The sequence below is a fragment of the Salvelinus alpinus genome, chromosome 11 (genome assembly GCF_045679555.1).
Source record: "Salvelinus alpinus chromosome 11, SLU_Salpinus.1, whole genome shotgun sequence".
Classification (NCBI taxonomy): Eukaryota; Metazoa; Chordata; class Actinopteri; order Salmoniformes; family Salmonidae; genus Salvelinus; species Salvelinus alpinus.
In genome coordinates, this window is record NC_092096.1 from 30,432,533 (window position 1) to 30,452,164 (window position 19,632).

A 19,632-nucleotide genomic window follows, 5' to 3' on the forward strand; every position below is an offset into this window, starting at 1 on the left:
AGCCGGTGTTTGAACATTTTTGCAATTAAACGAAATGTCCTCAATTAAATCACTCGATTTCATACATCCAAAACATTGCAAATAGGGGTGATGTCATTTAGTGATCAAATTAGTGGCATGATAGTGGCATTACGTTGCAAATAGACAACTACTAGTGGCATGATAGTGGCATTACGTTGCAAATAGACAACTACAACTCCCAGAGTCAATTGCTTTAACCTGGCGGTGATTGGCTTGTAAAGAGACAGGAAATTGTGACGTGCATTTGGAGACGCGGGAAACTCTTGACATGTTTACTGGGATGTTGGATTGTGTAATTTCAGTAGTACATGAACTCCAACCAGGTAACATTATTCAGTATGCTTGCAGTAACAAAATATGAACTTTCAACAACTTAACATTACCCTTGAGTTTCCACGAGAGCTACACTGTTGTTGTCAGTTGAGTTAGCTAGCTAGTTAGCACTGCAGCAGAGGAAGGGAAGCGAAGACAGACAATTTGCACAATGCACTGCTAGTTTGAAAAGAGTTACCTTGTTCTGTAACTGTCTCTTTATCTCTGTTATAGGCCAAACTACTTTAAGTCATACACTTTACGGTTCGGTGTGTGTCTAAAAGTAGCCTAAACAATGGCAGCACAACTTCAGCACCTAGGGTATGATGATGAAAAGTTGCAGCGCGTGATGGAGAGGTTGCCTTGCAGAGATGTCCAGGCGAGAATGCTGCTGGCGTTAATGGGAGAGGTCTGTGTTTGATTTGAAACAACATTGTAACATCAAGCGCATTATGGTAAACAGTTAAATAAAGGTTGAATAAAACAACAGATAGTTAGCTGGCTATGACTATCTAACACTGGAACTCTTCCAAGTCAAGGTAAACTTTTGGTTTTACAAATGTATTGCCATCGTGGCCTGTCGGTTTAACTGCTAAACTGCTTACACTGTACTGCATGATTGTAGCGGGTTTACTAACGTTTTAGTTCTATTAGCTATGTTGACTATGACGTTACTTTAGCTCATATGGTAACAAAGCTGTAGGCTGTGTGTAGCGGTTATGATATGGTTTGGCTTGGAAAGTTTTTTTTGCGAGTATATGCGAGAAGGAATACAACGTGGCTGCTATGAAAGTGAACTGTGTTTACGTGTGATCAGGGGTGTATTCATTTAGTTGATTCTGTTGAAAATTCAAGTATCATGTAAGTAGCCTAAATCAATGTTACATTGAACTGGGTAAATGGAATATGGATGACAGTCATCCAATATGCTGTAATAGAAATAAGGCCATGAAAATAAAAATGATTGTCCTCCATCTTAAACAGCATCCACTGCCACAATTACATAATACATTAAAAACATTTTCTGTGAATCACAGTGAATCATTGTATTGACACTTTAATACATGGTGTACATTTTGTGCCTACAGTAATAGAAATAAGGCCATGAAAATAAAAATGATTGTCCTCCATCTTAAACAGCATCCACTGCCACAATTACATAATACATTAAAAACATTTTCTGTGAATCACAGTGAATCATTCTATTGACACTTTAATACATGGTGTACATTTTGTGCCTACAGCCAGAGCAATGCAGCTACCCTTCCATTTTCAAACTAGCAATGGTCATCGTACCACAGGAAAAAGCCATGTGATACACACCTTGCTGAAGGAACTGGAGCTTCCCTATGCCACAGTGAGCTGTGTGGAATGTGTCTCTGTAGGACTGCTGTTTGAGCAGGTTCTCCTCTCCCTCTTTGGCTCCGACTCTGCCTCCCTACTGTCCCGCAGTCCGTCTCTGTCAGACTTCGTACGAGTCTACAAACAACTGTGTCCAGGCCTCAGCCAAGCAGACACGATACATTGTGAGTAAAAATGATCCTCACCTGTGATATTCCTGCTTGATAATCCACTTCTTTTAAAAATTGCATCCTCAGTTATAATGCAGGTTCTCTTTCCAGGTTCTCTATTGTTATAAAGCATCATTTGTGGTATATAATGAAACAGTTACAGTGACCTCTGCTGTGTGTATCTTGGGTAGGTGCTGGACCGGGTTGAGCTCCTTAGAGATATGGAAGCCAATCTCCTCCCTGCCTTCTTGCGCCTTCAGGAACTGGTAAGAGTCATGTCACCTGTTGAGCATACTACTTCATTAAGTTGCAGACAGACTGAGTGATGGATTGTGAACTATCGCAGAAGGGTCCCTTTTTGATAGATTACCTTGACTTGAATGTTTCAAGGAGGCACTCGAATAAGTGCTTTGAAAGGCAGAGATGAGGAAGAATGACAATCATTCTTGATAATCATTCTTTGCATATTAATTCTGAACCTCAAAAGGGCAGATAGATGACCAGAATGTTTAGTTTAGTTTTCTTTTAGTTTTTAAAGTTGAATGCCGCCTGTCTATCTTGGTAGAAGTGTTTTAAAAACTCATCCTCTTGCATTGATATTGTAGTGGTACTGTAAAGGTGTAGTTGACTACTAAATGTTGAATACAAACATAGTTGTATTCTTTGAATCCACAATGTGATCTGATCCTGTACCTCTACGCTGTTTCCCTGGCAGGTTGATGACAATGTGACAGTGATCATGCTCAGTGAGATCGTGTGGGATAAGTTCCGACCCAACACTGGCTGCTTTGAACCACTGCTGCTCCACTTCCCTGACTACAGTAAAGGTACAGCTGTCAACAGACAAGCATTGAATTAGGTACAGATGGATTAGTGGCAGGGGAGGCTGCTGAGGGGAGGACGGCTCAATAATAATCTCCGCGAAGGAGCAAATGGAATGGCATCAAACACCTGGAAACCATGTGTGTGATGTATTTGATTCCATGCCAATGATTCCGCTCCAGTTATTACCACGGGCCTGTTCTCCCCAATTAAGGTGCCACCAACCTCATGTGATTAGTGAGAACTCTTTGTACATGTGGTTTTGCACCAACACTTGAGAAATGACTGTGACTAAGATGGCACCGAAGAGGATGGCTGACGTTTTACATGCTCCTGACCAATTGTGCTTTTATTTTTGTGCATTATTTGTAACTTATTTTGTACATAAAGTTGCTGCTACCGTCTCTTATGACTGAAAATAACTTCTGGACATCAGAACAACGATTACTTAACATGAACTGGAAGAAGCTTTTTCCTTTAACGAGTCCTAAGGATATACTGCTCTCCCGGGAACAGGCCCAAATCCCCATCATTTGCGTGAAGAAAATACTGAGGAAAAGAGGACGCAGATCGGGCTGCCTTCTGAGAATCCGTAGGCGAGCGAGTTAACTCCCACTGCCTTCCGTTCTACTTGCTAACATGCAATAATTGGAAAATAAAATTGATGACCTACGATTATGATTGTCCTACCAACAGGACAATAAGTCCTGTAATATCTTATGTTTCACCGAGTCGTGGCTGAATGACGACACGGATAATATAGAACTGGCAGGATTTTCCATGCACCGGCAGAACCGAGATGCTACGTCTGGTAAGACGAGGGGTGGGGTTGTGTGTCTATTTGTCAATAACAGCTGGTGCACAATGTCTAATATTAAAGAAGTCTCAAGGTATTGTTCGCCTGAGATAGTGTTGTCTACAGCTTATCATAAGGTACTCTATCTACCAAGAGAGTTCTCATCTATATTATTTGTAGCCGTGTATTTACCACCACAGACCGATGCTGGCACTAAGACCGCACTCAACCAACTCTATAAGGCCATAAGCAAACAAGAAAATGCTCATCTAGAAGCGGTGCTCCTAGTGGCCGGGGACTTTAATGCAGACAAACTTAAATCAGTTTTACCACATTTTTACCAGCATGTCACATGTGCAACCAGAGGAGGGAAAAAACTCTAGACCACCTTTACTGCACACACAGAGATGCATACAAAGCTCTCCCTCACCCTCCATTTGGCAAATCTGACCATAATTCTATCCTCCTGATTCCTGCTTACAAGCTAAACCTAAAGCAGGAAGTACCAGTGACTCGCTCAATACGGAAGTGGTCAGATGACGAGGATGCTACGCTACAGGACTGTTTTGCTAGCACAGACTGGAATATGTTCTGGGATTCATCCATTGGCATTGAGGAGTATACCACCTCAGTCATCGGCTTCATCAATAAGTGCATCGACAACGTCGTCTCCACAGTGACCGTACGTACATATCCCAACCAGTAACCATGGTTTCTGCTTTCAAGGAGCGGGACACTAATCCGGATGCTTATAAGAAATCCCGCTATGCACTCAGACTAACCATCAAGCAAACGAAGCGTCAATACAGGATTAAGATTGAATCCTACTACACTGGCTCTGACGCTCGTTGGATGTGGCAGAGCTTGAAAACTGTTACGGACTACAAAGGGAAACCCAGGCGCGAGCTGCCCAGTGACGCGAGCCTACCAGATGAGCTAAATGCCTTTTATGCTCACTTTGAGGCAAGCAAAACTGAAGCATGCACAAGAGCACCAGCTGTTCTGGATGACTGTGTGATAACGCACTCGGTCGCCGATGTAAGCAAGAGCTTTAAACAGGTCAACATTCAAGGTAACCTGTGAAGGTAACCTGCCTAAATGATTACCGCCCCGTAGCACTCACGTCGGTAGCCATGAAGTGCTTTGAAAGGCTGGTCATGGCTCACATCAACAGCATCCTCCCGGATACCCTAGACCCACTCCAATTCGCATACCGCCCTAACAGATCCACAGATGACTCAATCGCACTCCACACTGCCCTTTCCCAGCTGGACAAAAGGAACACCTATGTGAGAATGCTGTTCATTGACTACAGCTCAGCGTTCAACACCATAGTGCCCATGAAGCTCATCACTAAGCTAAGGACACTGGGACTAAACACCTCCCTCTGCAACTGGATCCTGGACTTCCTGACAGGCCGCCCGCAGATGGTAAGGGTAGGAAACTACACGTCTGCCACGCTGATCCTCAACACTGGGGCCCCTCGGGTGAGTCCTTAGTCCATTCTGTACTCCCTGTTCACCCACGACTGCATGGCCAAACATGACTCAACACTATCATTAAGTTTGCTGACAACACAACAGTGGTAGGCCTGATCACCGACAACAATGAGACATGCTATAGGGAGGAGGTCAGAGAACTGGCAGTGTGGTGCCAGGACAACAACCTCTCCCTCAATGTGAGCAAGACAAAGGAGCTGATCGTGGACTACAGGAAGAGGTGGGCTGAACAGGCCCCCATTAACATCAACGGGGCTGTAGTGGAGCAGGTCGAGAGTTTCAAGATCCTTGGTGTCCACATCACCAACAAACTATCATGGTCCAAACACACCAAGACAGTCGTGAAGAGGGCACGACAAAACCTTTTCCCCCTCAGGAGACTGAAAAGATTTGGCATGGGTCCCCAGATCCTCAAAAAGTTCTACATCTGCACCATTGAGAGCATCCTGACCGGTTGTATCACCGCCTGGTATGGCAACTGCTCGGCATCTGACTGTAAGGCACTACAGAGGGTAGTGCGTATGGCCCAGTACATCACTGGGGCCAAGCCTCCTGCCTTCCAGGACCTATATACTAGGTGGTGTCAGAGAAAGCCCCAACAAATTGTCAAAGACTCCAGTCACCCAAGTCATAGACTGTTCTCTCTGCTACCGCACGGCAAGCAGTACCGGAGCCCCAAGTCTTGGACCAAAAGGCTCCTTAAAAGCTTCTACCCCCAAGCCATAAGACTGCTGAACAATGAATCAAATGGCCACCGGACTATTACGTTGACCCCCCCCCCCCCCCCCCCCCATTTGTTTTGTGCACTGCTGCTACTCTGTTTATTATCTATGCATAGTCACTTCACCCCTACCTACATGTACAAATTACCTCAACTGGTCTGTACCCCTGCACACTGACTCGTTACAAGTACCCCCTGTATATAGCCTCGTTATTGTGTTAATAAAAAGTTATTATTTTTTTACTTTAGTTTACTTGGTAAATATTTTCTTAACTCTTCTTGAACTGTACTGTTGGTTAAGGGCTTGTAAGTAAGCATTTCACGGTAAGGTCTACACTTGTTGTATTCGGCGCATGTGACAAATACATTTTGATTTGATTTTGACAGAACACAACAAACAAAGGCATCCGTGAGAGAACTTCGAGAAAATGAGCACTTAGGCTTTAATCAATGTTTGAAAGAATGTCTGAGTTCCTGTACATAAAATGACTACAGTCGTGTGAGAGAGTCTTTGTGTGTGATTTCATTTGAGGCAGGCGTTGACTGTGTGTGTGTTGTTCCTGTGCAGGGGAGCTGCAGCAGATCCTGTCTGAGGACAGCCACCCGTCCTACTCCCCAGAGCTCTACTCTGCCTTCATCAACATCCTACTGGGAGTCTTCTACTCTGTCTGCAGGGACCTCCGAGAGCTCAGACACCTGGTCAGTTATGCACACTCATAGTAACACTGAACTCTCACAGACACATGCTCACACATTCAGACCACACTCAGTAAGGACACAGACACATTCAAAGTAACTCTCAACTCTCACATAGCTGTTAACACGCTGTCATGACACGCTCTGTCATGACACATTCTAACAGCCCAGACAAAGAACAAGCTCTTGCACCCCTCTCTAGATGTATCTTGATGCCCCCTTGTAAGTTTGAAGAAAAGGTCTGGCTTACACACTTATCCAGTCCTTTAAGATGTATTCTGGGGGCTTAAAGAAATGTCAATAGGTTGGTGCAAGGGGTTAATTTCAGATTAGGCAACAGTTTGCTCTGAATATGTACACACACACTCCATGCTACCCTTTGAGGATTTTATTTAGTCCACTTGAGTTACTACTTCTAAGGATTGGGTTTTCTTTGATATGCAGAATTGTAATAATGATCCAACCTTGGCAGACATGTTGTTTACATTGTCATAGTCTGTACTTGTTGTCCTTTCATATTTTTAATTCTCTTTTCAAACAGGCTGCCCTCAATTTCTCTAAATTCGTTGAACCTTTGGAGCAAGGCAAAGGTAATATATTCATATTTCTAGAACAGTAATAACTACATCAATATTTCAATTACTTTGCTGTCTTCCCTTAATCTCTCTCTCTCTGTACTTTAATTTGATGATGGATTCCTTTCATGTCATCCTCTCTCTAGCTTGTCTCTCAGATTATCAATGTTTAAATTTCAACCTTTATTTTCTCTGCCCTCAGTGAAAGAGGGTGACACTCACAAGCTGTGGAGGAACATCGAGCCTTACCTGAAGAAGGCCATGCAGACGGTGTACCTGCGAGAGTTGTCCAGGTCTGTCTGTGTACATCTTCCTCAGCCAAAGATGATCAACTCCCATTGATTTAGCTTCCCTGACCGACCTTCTCTCATGGACTGACAACAGACGTCCTTAATTCCGTTTGCCGGCTTTTATTACACAACAGCGGCTCAGTGCTGCTGGCTCTGTAATAGTGGTGTGTCCCCTGACTTTGTCATGTCTCTTCTGCTCAGTGTGCAGTGGGAGCAACAGCTGCAGATGGAGGAGAAGGAGGCAGGAGCTGTGAGAGGTAGGCAAGGAGAAGTGTGGACACACAGATACATATGCACGCATGCACTGGGAACAAGACCAGTGGAAATAACCTAGTTAGAATGGAGTGACCAGGACCAGTTCACAGACTCCCAGACCCTAGCTATCCCCTTGTTTGTGTTGCTGCTTGTCCCCAGCCTGAGAGGGAGTTCAGGGGAGTGGACCCTCTAAACTACCCCTATGTTTATCCCTGAATGTAGGGCCCACTCCAGACTCATTGGTACTAGATACCCAGACAGTGGAAACAACAGCAGATGTTTCTCTCATCCAATCCACAAGCCGTCTGTAGATGATGCTGTTGTACATGTTTCCCAGGTAATGACATTGAGAGCTTCCTCTGCCTTTCTCAGGTCTGTCTGCTCATGCCCATGTGGAGTTGCCTTACTACTCCAAGTTCCTGCTGATAGCTGCATACCTGGGCTCCTCCAACCCTGCTCGCACTGACAAACGCTTCTTCCTCAAGGTACCTGTTCTCTCCTCAGCACCTGAACCTCATTCACCTCACCGTCTCAAAAGCTAGACACGTGATTGTCAAGTCATCATTAGAATAGGATTCAGTTGTTAAACATCAATGCCACCTGCTATTCACCAACTCTATTTGCCTGCTACTTTACCTACTCTTATTTTTTCCCCTTCTCTTTTTTGTGTGTGTGGGGGGGTAGATCAGCTTTAATATTGCAGCTGGATTGTAGTTTCTATCAATGTAATTGTTTGCATAATTCCCCCCCCTTTTGTGTGTGTTTTAGTTAGTTGGTGATTTACATGATTCTTTTTCTCCCTTGTCCAACAGCACCATGGCAAAATAAAAAAGACCAACTTTTTGAAGAAACATGAAAAGGTGATTGTCTTCAGCTAAAGCTATTGTACTATTCTTTAGGTTTAGTCAATGAGATGTTCTACCTAGTGAATTCACCTCCCTCCCATTCAGACCAGTAATCACCTGCTGGGGCCCAAGCCGTTCCCTCTGGACCGTCTCATGGCCATCTTCTACAGTGTGGTGGATAGCAGAGTGGGCCCCACCGCCAGTGTTTTCTCTCAGGTCAGCTGAGACACTCAGGCTTTCTGCAGTGCCATCCAAGGGATAATTTCAATTGTTTTATTTAACCTTTATTTTGACAGGGAGTTGTGCTGAGATCAAGGTCTCTTGCAGATGAGCCCTGTATCAAACATACACATCAATATACAATTCAATACATGAAAAGTAAAACGCAATCATATATACTGAACAATAATATAAACGCAACATTCAAAGATTTTGCGGAGTTACAGTTGATATAATATATTCAGTAGGCCCTTATCTATGGATCTCACATGACTAGGAAGGGGAGCAGCTATGGCTGGGGCTGGGACTGCATAGGGAGCCGGGCCCACCCACTGGTGAGCTAGGCCTGCCAATCAGAATGAGTTTTCCCCACAAAAGGGCTTTATTACATATAGAAATACTCCTCAGTACCCCCCCACACGTTCCTGCAGGTGAAGAAGCCGGATATGGAGGTCCTGGGCTGGAAAGATTTCTAGAATATTTTATTTCAGCTCATGAAACATGGGACCAACACTTTACATGCTGCATTTTATATTTTTGTTCAGTATAAAACAAACTCATTCTTCAGTGAAAAGGTCCTCAATCAGCTCTGACTCTGAACTGGGATCATGGAAAATGATGTAGCAATGTTAGGTAGTGGAACTCCATTGTATGTGAATGGTAGTATTAGTATTGGATGATTCTTATTCTAATTCACCAGCTGTCTCTTTGGATAGATTATTTCAACCCCTGAACTGCTCTTGAATTGATGTGTGGTGTGGGCTTAATGTGAAGTGATTTTAAAATGATTTTTATCTCCAGTCTGAATTCTCTATTTGTGTAAAGCCAAATGAAACATGGTTGATGACAAGCCCCCCCCCCCCCCCAGATCTCCTCCCTGGTGACCCTTCAGCTGTTGATTCAGGTGGGCCACGATGACCAGCTGGATGCGCCCAAGTACAAATGTGCCGTCTCTCTGGACTTCATCCTTGCCATCTCCAGGTGTGTATGTTATTGTTGTCTTTAGTGCAGGGCTCTCCAACCCTGTTCCTGGAGACATACCCTCCTGCAAGTGTTCGCTCCAACCCCAGTTGTAACTGACCTCTTTCGGTTCATCAACCAGCTAATTATTAGAACCTGGTGTGCTAGATTAGGGTTGGAGGGAACCTACAGGAGGGTATCTCCCCAGGAACGGGGTTGGAGGGAACCTACAGGAGGGTAGCTCTCCAGGAACAGGGTCGGAGAGCCCTGCTTTAGTGTATTTGCCACAGATCTGTTTTACTGCTAGACATTTCTATTTTTAGAATATCAGATGCTGACTTTTGTGACCCCCTGCTCTTAATTTCCAGGACTGTGAGCTTTGACATGGTAAAGTACCTGTATGACTTCCTCTAGCCATGGTGGTTTAAGGGAGAGGAATTCAGCTGGACTCTGATGGAATGGAATGTACTGGTAGACATTGGACAAACATGAGCAGAAAGGTGGGAGATGCCTCGCTTGTCTGGACTCCTCACTGTGTGTGCACTGTGCAGGACCAGAGGACTATGGAATCATTAGGCCTATGCTTTACTGCCCCCTGGTGACTGACTGGGAACCACCTTCAGACACCAGCATCTGCAGCATTGTGAATGTACTGCATTGTGAATGCGCCTATTGATTCCTTAGCTGCGCCTATTGATTCCCTAGCTACACCTGTTTGATTGTGGTGAACAAACAATGGAGAACATTCATACTTTGCTGGATTCACAGGATACCTTGGGGTTTTGGTGGACAATACTTCAAAATAAAATGTCCCTGTTAACAAAGGTTTCATAATTGTGACAGGATTCTGTTCTCTCCATAGTCTGACATCTAAAGCTACGCACAATAAGAACCTGGTAGAATGAAGGACTCATCGAAGACTTCTTAAGGTACAAAATGTAGGGAATATAATAAACTCAGCAACAACACAAAAAAATCCCTTTTTCAGGACCCTGTCTTTCAAAGATCATTCGTAAAAATCCAAAAAACGTCACAGATCTTCATTGTAAAGGGTTTAAACACAGTTTCCCATGCTTGTTCAATGAACCATAAACATTTAATTAACATGCACCTGTGGAGCGGTCGTTAAGACACTAACAGCTTACAGACGGTAGGCAATGAAGGTCACCGTTATGAAGACTTAGGACACTAAAGAGGCCTTTCTACTGACTCTGAAAAACACCAAAAGAAAGATGCCCGGGGTCCCTGCTCAGCTGCATGAACGTGCCTTAGGCATGCTGCAAGGAGGCATGAGGACTGCAGATGTGGCCAGGGCAATAAATTGCAATGTCTGTGCTGTGAGACGCCTAAGACAGCGCTACAGGGAGACAGGACAGACAGCTGATCGTCCTCACAGTGGCAGACCACGTGTAACAACACCTGCACAGGATCGGTACATCCGAACATCACACCTGCGGGACAGGTACAGGATGGCAACAACAACTGCCCGAGTTACACCAGGAACGCACAATCCCTCCATCAGTGCTCAGACTGTCTGCAATAGGCTGAGAGAGGCTGGACTGAGGGCTTGTAGGCCTGTTTGTAAGGCAGATCCTCACCAGACATCACCGGCAACAACGTCGCCTATGGGCACAAACCCACCATCGCTGGACCAGACAGGATTGGCAAAAAGTGCTCTTTGACAAGTTGCAGTTTTGTCTCACCAGGGGTGGTGGTTGGATTTGCGTTTCTCGTCGAGGGAGCGTTACACCGAGGCCTGTACTCTGGAACGGGACCGAGGTGGAGGGTCCGTCATGGTCTGGGGCGGTGTATCACAGCATAATCGGACTGAGCTTGTCATTGCAGGCAATCTCAACGCTGAGCGTTACAGGGAAGACATCCTCCTCCCTCATGTGGTACCCTTCCTGCAGGCTCATCCTGACATGACCCCGCATCGTGACAATGCCACCAGCCATACTGCTCATTCTGTGTGTGATTTCCTGAAAGACAGGAATGTCAGTGTTCTGCCATGGCCAGCGAAGAGCCCGGATCTCAATCCCATTGAGCACGTCTGGGACCTGTTGGATGTGAGGGCTAGGGCCATTCCCCCCCAGAAATGTCTGGGAACTTGCAGGTGCCTTGGTGGAAGAGTGGGGTAACATCTCACAGCAAGAACTGGCAAATCTGGTGCAGTCCACGAGGAGGAGATACACTGCAGTACTTAATGCAGCTGGTGGCCACACCAGATACTGACTGTTACTTTTTATTTTGACCCCCCTTTTGTTCAGGGACACATTGTTCCATTTCTGTTAGTCACATGTCTGTGGAACTTGTTCAGTTTATCTCTCAGTTGTTGAATCTTGTTATGTTCATACTAAATATTTACACATTAAGTTTGCTGAAAATAAACGCAGTTGACAGTGAGAGGACTTTCTTTTTTTGCTGAGTTTATTTCTAGGTTTCCTTCTCTTTGATTCTAGATCTTGCGTTCCCATGAATTCAAATTGTCCCATTAATTGCTCCGTTGGCGTAAATGGCTGTGCTGATAGTATGAAATAAGGTTTGCACAATAATCGTGTAAATGAAAATTATGGACAATAACCGTGAACAAATGTTTTTATTCTTCTTGAAACCTTCATTTTAGGAGGGAGGGGGGAGGGGGGGGGTCCACTCTATTTAGTAGATATAGACAAGTTTACTCAATAGCAGTTTTTCATTTTTACATGAGGGTAAAGTAGGAGGAGTAGAAACTTCCAATCCAAATGTTCCAAGTGGTCAAACCCATTTATTTTTGAGACGCGGTTGTCACCAAAGCTGTGTTGTATTCATTAGGTATGTCATGGCTATTTTCAAAGATTCAGTATAATACATTAAAAGCTCAAAATATTTTTCAACAAAAATTACTGACAATATACATGGCCGTTTTCATGACAATGAATCGTTTCCAAAAATTCCATAATGGTCAAAGCCCATGTACTACGTCGTCTCTCAGATTCCCTTTAAACTATATGTGGGAGGGTTCTGAGCTAAGGCACTAGGTGGTAGCAGTCCACTTGTGTCTCATTGGTCCTGTGTAGCTCAGTTGGTTGATCATTGTGCTTGCAACACCAGGGTTGTGGGTTCAATTCCCACGGGGAACCAGTATGAAAATATATGCACTCACTACTGTAAGAAGCTCTGGATAAAGAGCGTCTGCTAAATAACTAAAATGTAAAATGGTAAGCTCTCCATGATGGTTGACATCCTTCCTGATAACAGTGGTGCATTGATTTAGTATATGTGGTTAGGGGTGTGTTATGGGCTGCAGTTGTAGATTATTAATGCTTTCTGGGTTGACAGGTGCCATATTCCTGGGTACTTGTTTATTTGCCATTCCTGCCCCAGTGAATCCCGTAACAATGGTGATGACAATGGCCTCCTCTTGAACCAGCTTTGGGATGTGCCTGCAAGCTGCGGCTGTATTTGAGATGATTAAAGGCCTTTGTCCAGCGCAGCACAATGCAGTCTGTCCTGTCTGTCTGCAGAGGTAAAGCCAGTACAGTCAGATCCACAAGGGGAGTTTTGGTGGTTTTAGGTCCTCACCCTGACTGACTGTGACCTCTTCTCCTTTTTATTTGGTTTGGGTGTTTTCTATATATCAACCGGCATATTTATTCATATTTTACATGCTGCTGACTGTCAGATTGCCATGGTCTGTGTTCCTCCTTCCAGATTCATTCAGATCCATGTAAGTACTGCGTAACCTTTTTGTAGTGCTTTATGGATGTGTGTTACCATGGAAATGGGTCATGGTTGTCATGGAAACCATATTGGCACAGTTTGGCTTGTGACTCACCTCCCTGTCTCCCTCATTACGCCACAGACTGTAATGTCTGTTAGGCATTTTGATTTCTAAAACAATAGCGAGCAATTAAAGCTGTGGAGTGTGAAAATATTGTTGGACTTGATGGCTGCTTTTCTTTCACTCTGCGGTCCAACTCATCCCAAACCATCTCAATTGAGTTGAGGTCAGGTGATTATGGAGGCCAGGTCATCTGATGCATCACTCTCTTTTTTGTCAAATAACCCTGACACAGCATGGAGGTGTGTTGGGTCATTGTCCTGTTGAATAACAAATGATAGTCCCACTAAGGGCAAACCAGATGGGATGGTGTATCGCTGCAGAACGCTGTGTTAGCTATGCTGGTTAAGTGTGCCTTGAATTCTAAATAAATTACCAACAGTGTCACCAGCAAAGCACACAATCACATCACCTCCTCCATGCTTCACGGTGGGAACCACACATGCGGAGATCATCCGTTCACCTACTCTGTGTCTCACAAAGACAGTGGTTGGAACCAAACATCTAAACTTTGGACTCATCAGACCAAAATGACAGATTTCCGCCAGTCTAATGTTCATTGCTTATGTTTCTTGGTCCAAGCAAGTTCCTTCTTATTGGTGTCATTTAGTAGTTGTTTCTTTGCAGCAATTTGACCATGAAGGCCTGATTTCACAGTCTCCTCTGAACAGTTGATGTTGATGTGTCTGTTACTTGAACTTTGAAGCATTTATTTGGGCTGCAATTTCTGAGGCTGGTAACTCTAATGAACTTATCCTCTGCAGCAGAGGTAACTCTGGGTCTTCCTTTCCTGTGGCCGTCCTCATGAGAGACAGTTTCATCATAACGCTTGATGGATTTCTGCACTTGAATAAACTTTCAAAGTTCTTGAAATGTTCTGTATTGACTGACCTTCATGTCTTAATAGTAATGATGGACTGTAATTTTTCTTTGCATATTTGAGCTGTTCTTGCCATAATATGGACTTGGTCTTTTACCAAATAGGGCTGTCTTATGTATACCCTCCTACCTTGTCACAACACAGCTGATTGTTTCAAACGCATTAAGAAGGAAATAAATAAATTATAAAGTAATCAAGGCACACCTGTTAATTGAAATGCATTCCAGGTGACTACCTCATGAAGCTGGGTGAAATAATTCCAAGAGTGTGCATAGCTGTCATCAAGTCAAAGGGTGGCTACTTTGAAGAATGTCAAATATAAAATATTTTGATTTGCACACTTTTTGGTTAATACATGATTCCATATGTGTTAGTAAAAAATTAAGAAAAAGTATTGAATGAGTAGGTGTCCAAACTTTTGACTGCTACTGTATATAAAGGTAATTCTAATGCCCACAATGCGAGAGCATTGATCATTCATGCATAATGTCTCACACACTCACAGAAACAAATTTGCACAATTTAGTTTTTTTACATTTTACTGTCTTGTAGGGAAAACATTAGAATGTAGTTCTGTTAAGATATTCCTTCAATTTAATGAAGGTCTGAAAATGCAAACTTTAATCTCCTAACAGCCAGTGCAATGTTAAAACATGCTGGTCTTATTTTTATATTAAGTGCATTTTGTGACAAGTATCATACAGTTAAGATCCCTAACTTGTGGAAGAACCTGTTTCCTGAGGAACTGGACTGTTTAATCATGGCACAAAATGGGTTCTAGTCATATTTGAGCTGACAGCTGACTGTACTGGGAGGAAAGTAGGTGAATTATAACTTCCACCAATAGAACCTGGGCACATAGTCATATAGAGGAACCACTCAACTGAATAAGAGAGTTTGGTCCAAAAGATAGGTTTGGAAAGGATAATTTCCCTACAGGAATCTGTCTCTGAGGTGGATGAGGGATTTAAAAATGTGTGTGTATATATATGTATGTATGTGTATATATATATATATATAATTATTTTTTTGTCAGGAATGCATGGGTTATAATGGGTAGTCTCCACCCCACCACTCCCTCCACCCTCTTTATCCTTCACCCTCCTTATGTTATGACCTAGTTGGGTCTCCAATTCAGCTGACGGTGTGAGAGATGATCTCTCTTTCTCATTATGTAGACCTCTCAGAGATTTAGATCATGCACAAGGGCTCTAACCAGCCAGCGATGGTTGACTGAGTCATTTGTATGCAGGCAAAGGGCATTTTTCATCGTCATTCAACCTCTTGTGAATTCCGACAACAAAGAATGCATTCAAAGCATGGCCCTTCAGCATTGCTAAGATAAAGATTGTCTTTATACAAATCTGGGCTAGATCTTTTGAGAGGGCTCATGGCTCAGTTCCTATGTGGCCCTTCTGCAGTCTATTACAATGGAGAGTGGAGATGGAGGTGTCTGAGGGCAGACTCTAAACACTGTGCCTCCGATTGTGGATCATGGCGACTATGTGGGTGAGATCCAAGGTCTTCATCATCACTTCCATGAAGTCTTCGTCAGTGTGAGCCCCCGCCACAAACTCCTCCAAAGACAGCTCCCCTGATGGGTAGAAGACAAGGTTAAGAGGTTGTTAACCTGAATTGGAAAGGGTCAGAACTCGCAACCCTACAAGTCTGTGACAAAAAATAAGTGGACACTTGCCATCTCCGTTGACATCTATCTTATCAAACACCCGGTTGGTGAACTCCTCCGCATCAACTTCCTGGTTTTCATTCCCATTGATTGCACGGATAGCCTGAAGAAGACAAAAGGCAATAGTTAGCCTGCATGCCTTTGTGTGATACAGATTCCATTGCTCAGCACTGCGTTTCTGGACTGGTCTCTATACCTTTATGATGTTTAGCAGCTCACTTCGATCAATGCACCCGTTGCCGTCCACATCATACAGCTTAAAGTACCAGCGGAGCTTATGTTCCATTTTACCCCGCATCACCAGGCTCAGAGCAGCTACATACTCCAAGAAGTCTATGTAGCCATCCTGTAAAAAGGAAAGCGTGTTAGTTGGAACGTCTCTTTTTACCATCTCAGTCATCTCTTCAAGATGTAGGTGGTCATGTTCTGCTTAGAAGATCCATTATCAGGGATGATAACTATGTATAATCGCTGGGGGATTATCTCCACACTGATCTGTGCCAAGGCCGTGGCAAGACCTACAGATGTAGGATCTTAATTTGATCACCCTGTTGCAGGTTAACTTTCCTGCAATGTAAGACTTTTTAAATCTAGTGTATTTGAGGTTTAAAAAGGCTTCTGAAGTTTAATTTCCTCTTTGACATTTCAGACTTGATTTTCTCTTATGAAAAACGTATCAACCCCTTCAAAAAAATGTTGATTAATTATAATCCACATAATTCACATTTCGTGTTGCTATAGGATTATTTTCCTGCTGTAGAAAACTGGCTCCCATTTAAGATCCTACAAAATTACTTGGCAGCATTAGTGCCCTCTGGGTCAACCCAAATGAGTCGCACTTCCCTCAGCTTTACACTGACACCCTCCCTCACTTAACTATGGCTGCGTTTACACTGGCAGCCCAATTCTGATCTTTTTTTCACTAATTGGTCTCTGATCAGATCAGCTCTGAAAAAGATCTGTGATTGGTCGAAAAAATACCAGTTAGTTGAAAATAAATATCAGAATTGGGCTGCCTGTTTAAACGCAGCCGATGTGCACAATCTAAGATTGTCATACTGCACTTCTTAATCAGCATCCAGGATTCAAACATCCCGTTTTATAATAACATAATTACCAGCCCTGTTCACTGCACTGTCCTGAAGATCTGAAAATAGCAGTTAGTCACTCAGTTCTGTCCCCAGGGAATAGTACCATAGTACCAACCTCAGCTACACCCATAAAACTACTAGCTACTGACAAAAATGGGAAACTCAAAAGACAAAGGTCTATTCTGGCACACAGCTCTTGAGATCTGGACATTCCTTAGGCTTCAATGTCATAAAAGGGAGATTCACGTAATTACTTTGAAGTGAACATTCAATATTCTGATCAGTGTAACCAACTGTTCACATGCATCATGTTCCGTCAGTAAACTTTCACATAAGTTATCACTAATTAAAATCAGCTGTCTCTGATGCTGAAATTGAATTGATTCTGAAATCAACCAGAATGTACTGGAGAATACCAGAATCTGGTGCTGTCTTTCTAAAGAGAGAAATAACAGATAAGCTCAGACTGCACTCCTACCACAGAGATATTGACAACTTGTCTCTCAAAATAATCCTCATACTAAATCGCATGTGAATCCAATCCCAGCCTATTATAATATTATAATCAAAGGTGACAGGGTTACTAAATATAGTTGTGTAAATTGAGCCTTAGTACTTGTGAGACGATTAGCTTCTTCAAACTCATCTGGAAGACTAGTCTAAACAAAACCCTTGGATTCAAGAGATTCCCTATGTTTAACTGTAGATACCTTCTGGTTTAAAATGTACTTTAGCTTTTGGAAATGGAGAACTAGGGGTCTTATTTGAGTAGTGGCATTATGACAATACTATATATTTAGGTGCACTTGTAATTAGTGCATACATTTACAATACAGCCAATCATATCCTTATACGTACCTCTGTTGGTAAGGTGTCCCCTTCACCATTTTGAGTGTGCCTGAGGCGTTCCTACTTTGACATAAATGTAAAGCCTATTTTAGCCTATAGCATCCCCTTTGCAAGCAGCCTCGGTTCAATGAATGCTGCATAGTCTTACCTTGTTCATATCGAACGTGCGGAACATCTGCTCGATGTAGGCGTTGGCCTCAGCATCCAGTCCCCGGAGCCCAAAGAACTGCTTGAACTCATGCAGGGTGAGCTGACCCGAAGGACACTCTGTCATGAACTTCTTATACCAGAGGTGCTTCTCCACAGCCTGGAGATCTTCCACGGTGGATCCTGTAGAGTTACCCATGTCTGTAGAGTCGACTGACTGTGTTGTGATGTGACTGTGTTGTGAAGTGTCGAAAGACGGGGTTGGCGGTCGCCTTAAGAGCCCTATTGGTCTACTGTGAAGCGGAGGGTATCGCTCTTCACAGTCACACAACGATGGGACCTGGGGAGGAGGTGGGCACCGGCCGGGGGCTTTTGTATCAGGTCGGACGGGCCACACCCTGTTGTGTTCTCCTTGTCTCTAATTGGCTGTAACCCAGGTGCAGCAGCTGATAAAGGGCTTATGGTCCCATTGGAGGAAAGGAGGACTGTACACTGTCCACCAACCATGGGACAGGGACGCTGACTAACACCTTGGTATTCTCTTCCCAAACTGATAAGTACTATTTAAAGACCCAGTGCAGTCAAAAACGTGATATTCCTGTGTTTTTATATATATTTCCACACTGAGATTGGAATAATACTGTGAAAATTATAGTATTTTTAGTGTAAGAGCTATTTGAAAAGACTGCCTGAAATTTCAGCCTGTTTTGGTAGGATGGAGTGTTGGCCTGCCTGGTGACATCACCAAGCTGTAAATGATTTAATAGACCAAAAAGAAAGAGTTCAAAACCTCTCGGCCAATAACAGCTCATTTTCAGTTTTCCCCTCCCCACTCAGACAACTCCCAGACAGTCCTAGCAAAATTCTTGCTTGAGAAATTGCTCTTTGACAATTTTAATTAAACAGTCACAGTAAGGTACTTAATTGTTACCCAGAAATGATTTGATATTGAGATAAAAATTGCTGCATTGGACCTTAAGTAATTTTTGGGGGTGTCTGTACTTTACTATTTATATTTGACAACTTTTACATTTCAAATGCTAAGGCAGGACAGCAATATGGTCCAATTCACGTACCTATCACTATAAATTGTCATCGTCATCCCTGCTGCCTCTGATCAGGCAGACTCACTAAACAAATACTGTTTCTAAATGATGGCTGAGTATTGGAGTGTGCCATCTGGTTTTCTTAATCGAAGGAATTTGATGTATCGCATTTACTTTCACTCAAGTATGACAATTGAGTACTTTTTCCACCACTGAATGCACTGCAGCATCATTAGTCATACATATGAACATATGCATTGCTTCTCTGGATCAGCAATTGTAAAGTAAATGCTACTGTTTCTGGAAACTGTTTTCATTGAAGACAGCTCTTTAAAACGGCAACAACAGACTGTAACTCTTAGGGTGACAAAAAGTTCTCTAACAATCTGGAATCATTTCATGTTCTCACCTATTTGCAAGCCTACGTCAATCATGACCATGTGTCTGTGTGGCATTTGACTGGAAAGGGAAGAAAATAGTAAAGAATGTCACACAGTTTTGTGTTTAGTTTGGTTTATTGAGATTCCTTCACATTCATAGACCAAGTAGGCCCAGGTCATTACTCATTAATAACTTCATCATGACCACAA

The 19,632-nt window shown here is 43.2% G+C and overlaps 1 protein-coding gene and 1 pseudogene across 1 annotated transcript; one reads left to right on the forward strand and one right to left on the reverse strand.

Moving 5' to 3' along the window:
- Positions 1 to 246: 246 nt before the first annotated feature.
- On the forward strand, positions 247 to 10,346 carry LOC139533924 (origin recognition complex subunit 5-like; annotated as a pseudogene).
- Positions 10,347 to 15,283: 4,937 nt separating this feature from the next.
- LOC139533410 (guanylyl cyclase-activating protein 1-like) lies at positions 15,284 to 18,322 on the reverse strand. The gene is made up of 4 exons (XM_071331445.1): positions 17,998 to 18,322; positions 16,106 to 16,255; positions 15,919 to 16,012; positions 15,284 to 15,816 (listed from the first exon to the last, which is right to left on the reverse strand). Exons 1-4 carry the CDS (start codon positions 18,193 to 18,195, stop codon positions 15,689 to 15,691), a joined length of 570 nt encoding a protein of 189 aa, XP_071187546.1. The 5' UTR covers positions 18,196 to 18,322; the 3' UTR covers positions 15,284 to 15,688.
- Positions 18,323 to 19,632: the final 1,310 nt, after the last annotated feature.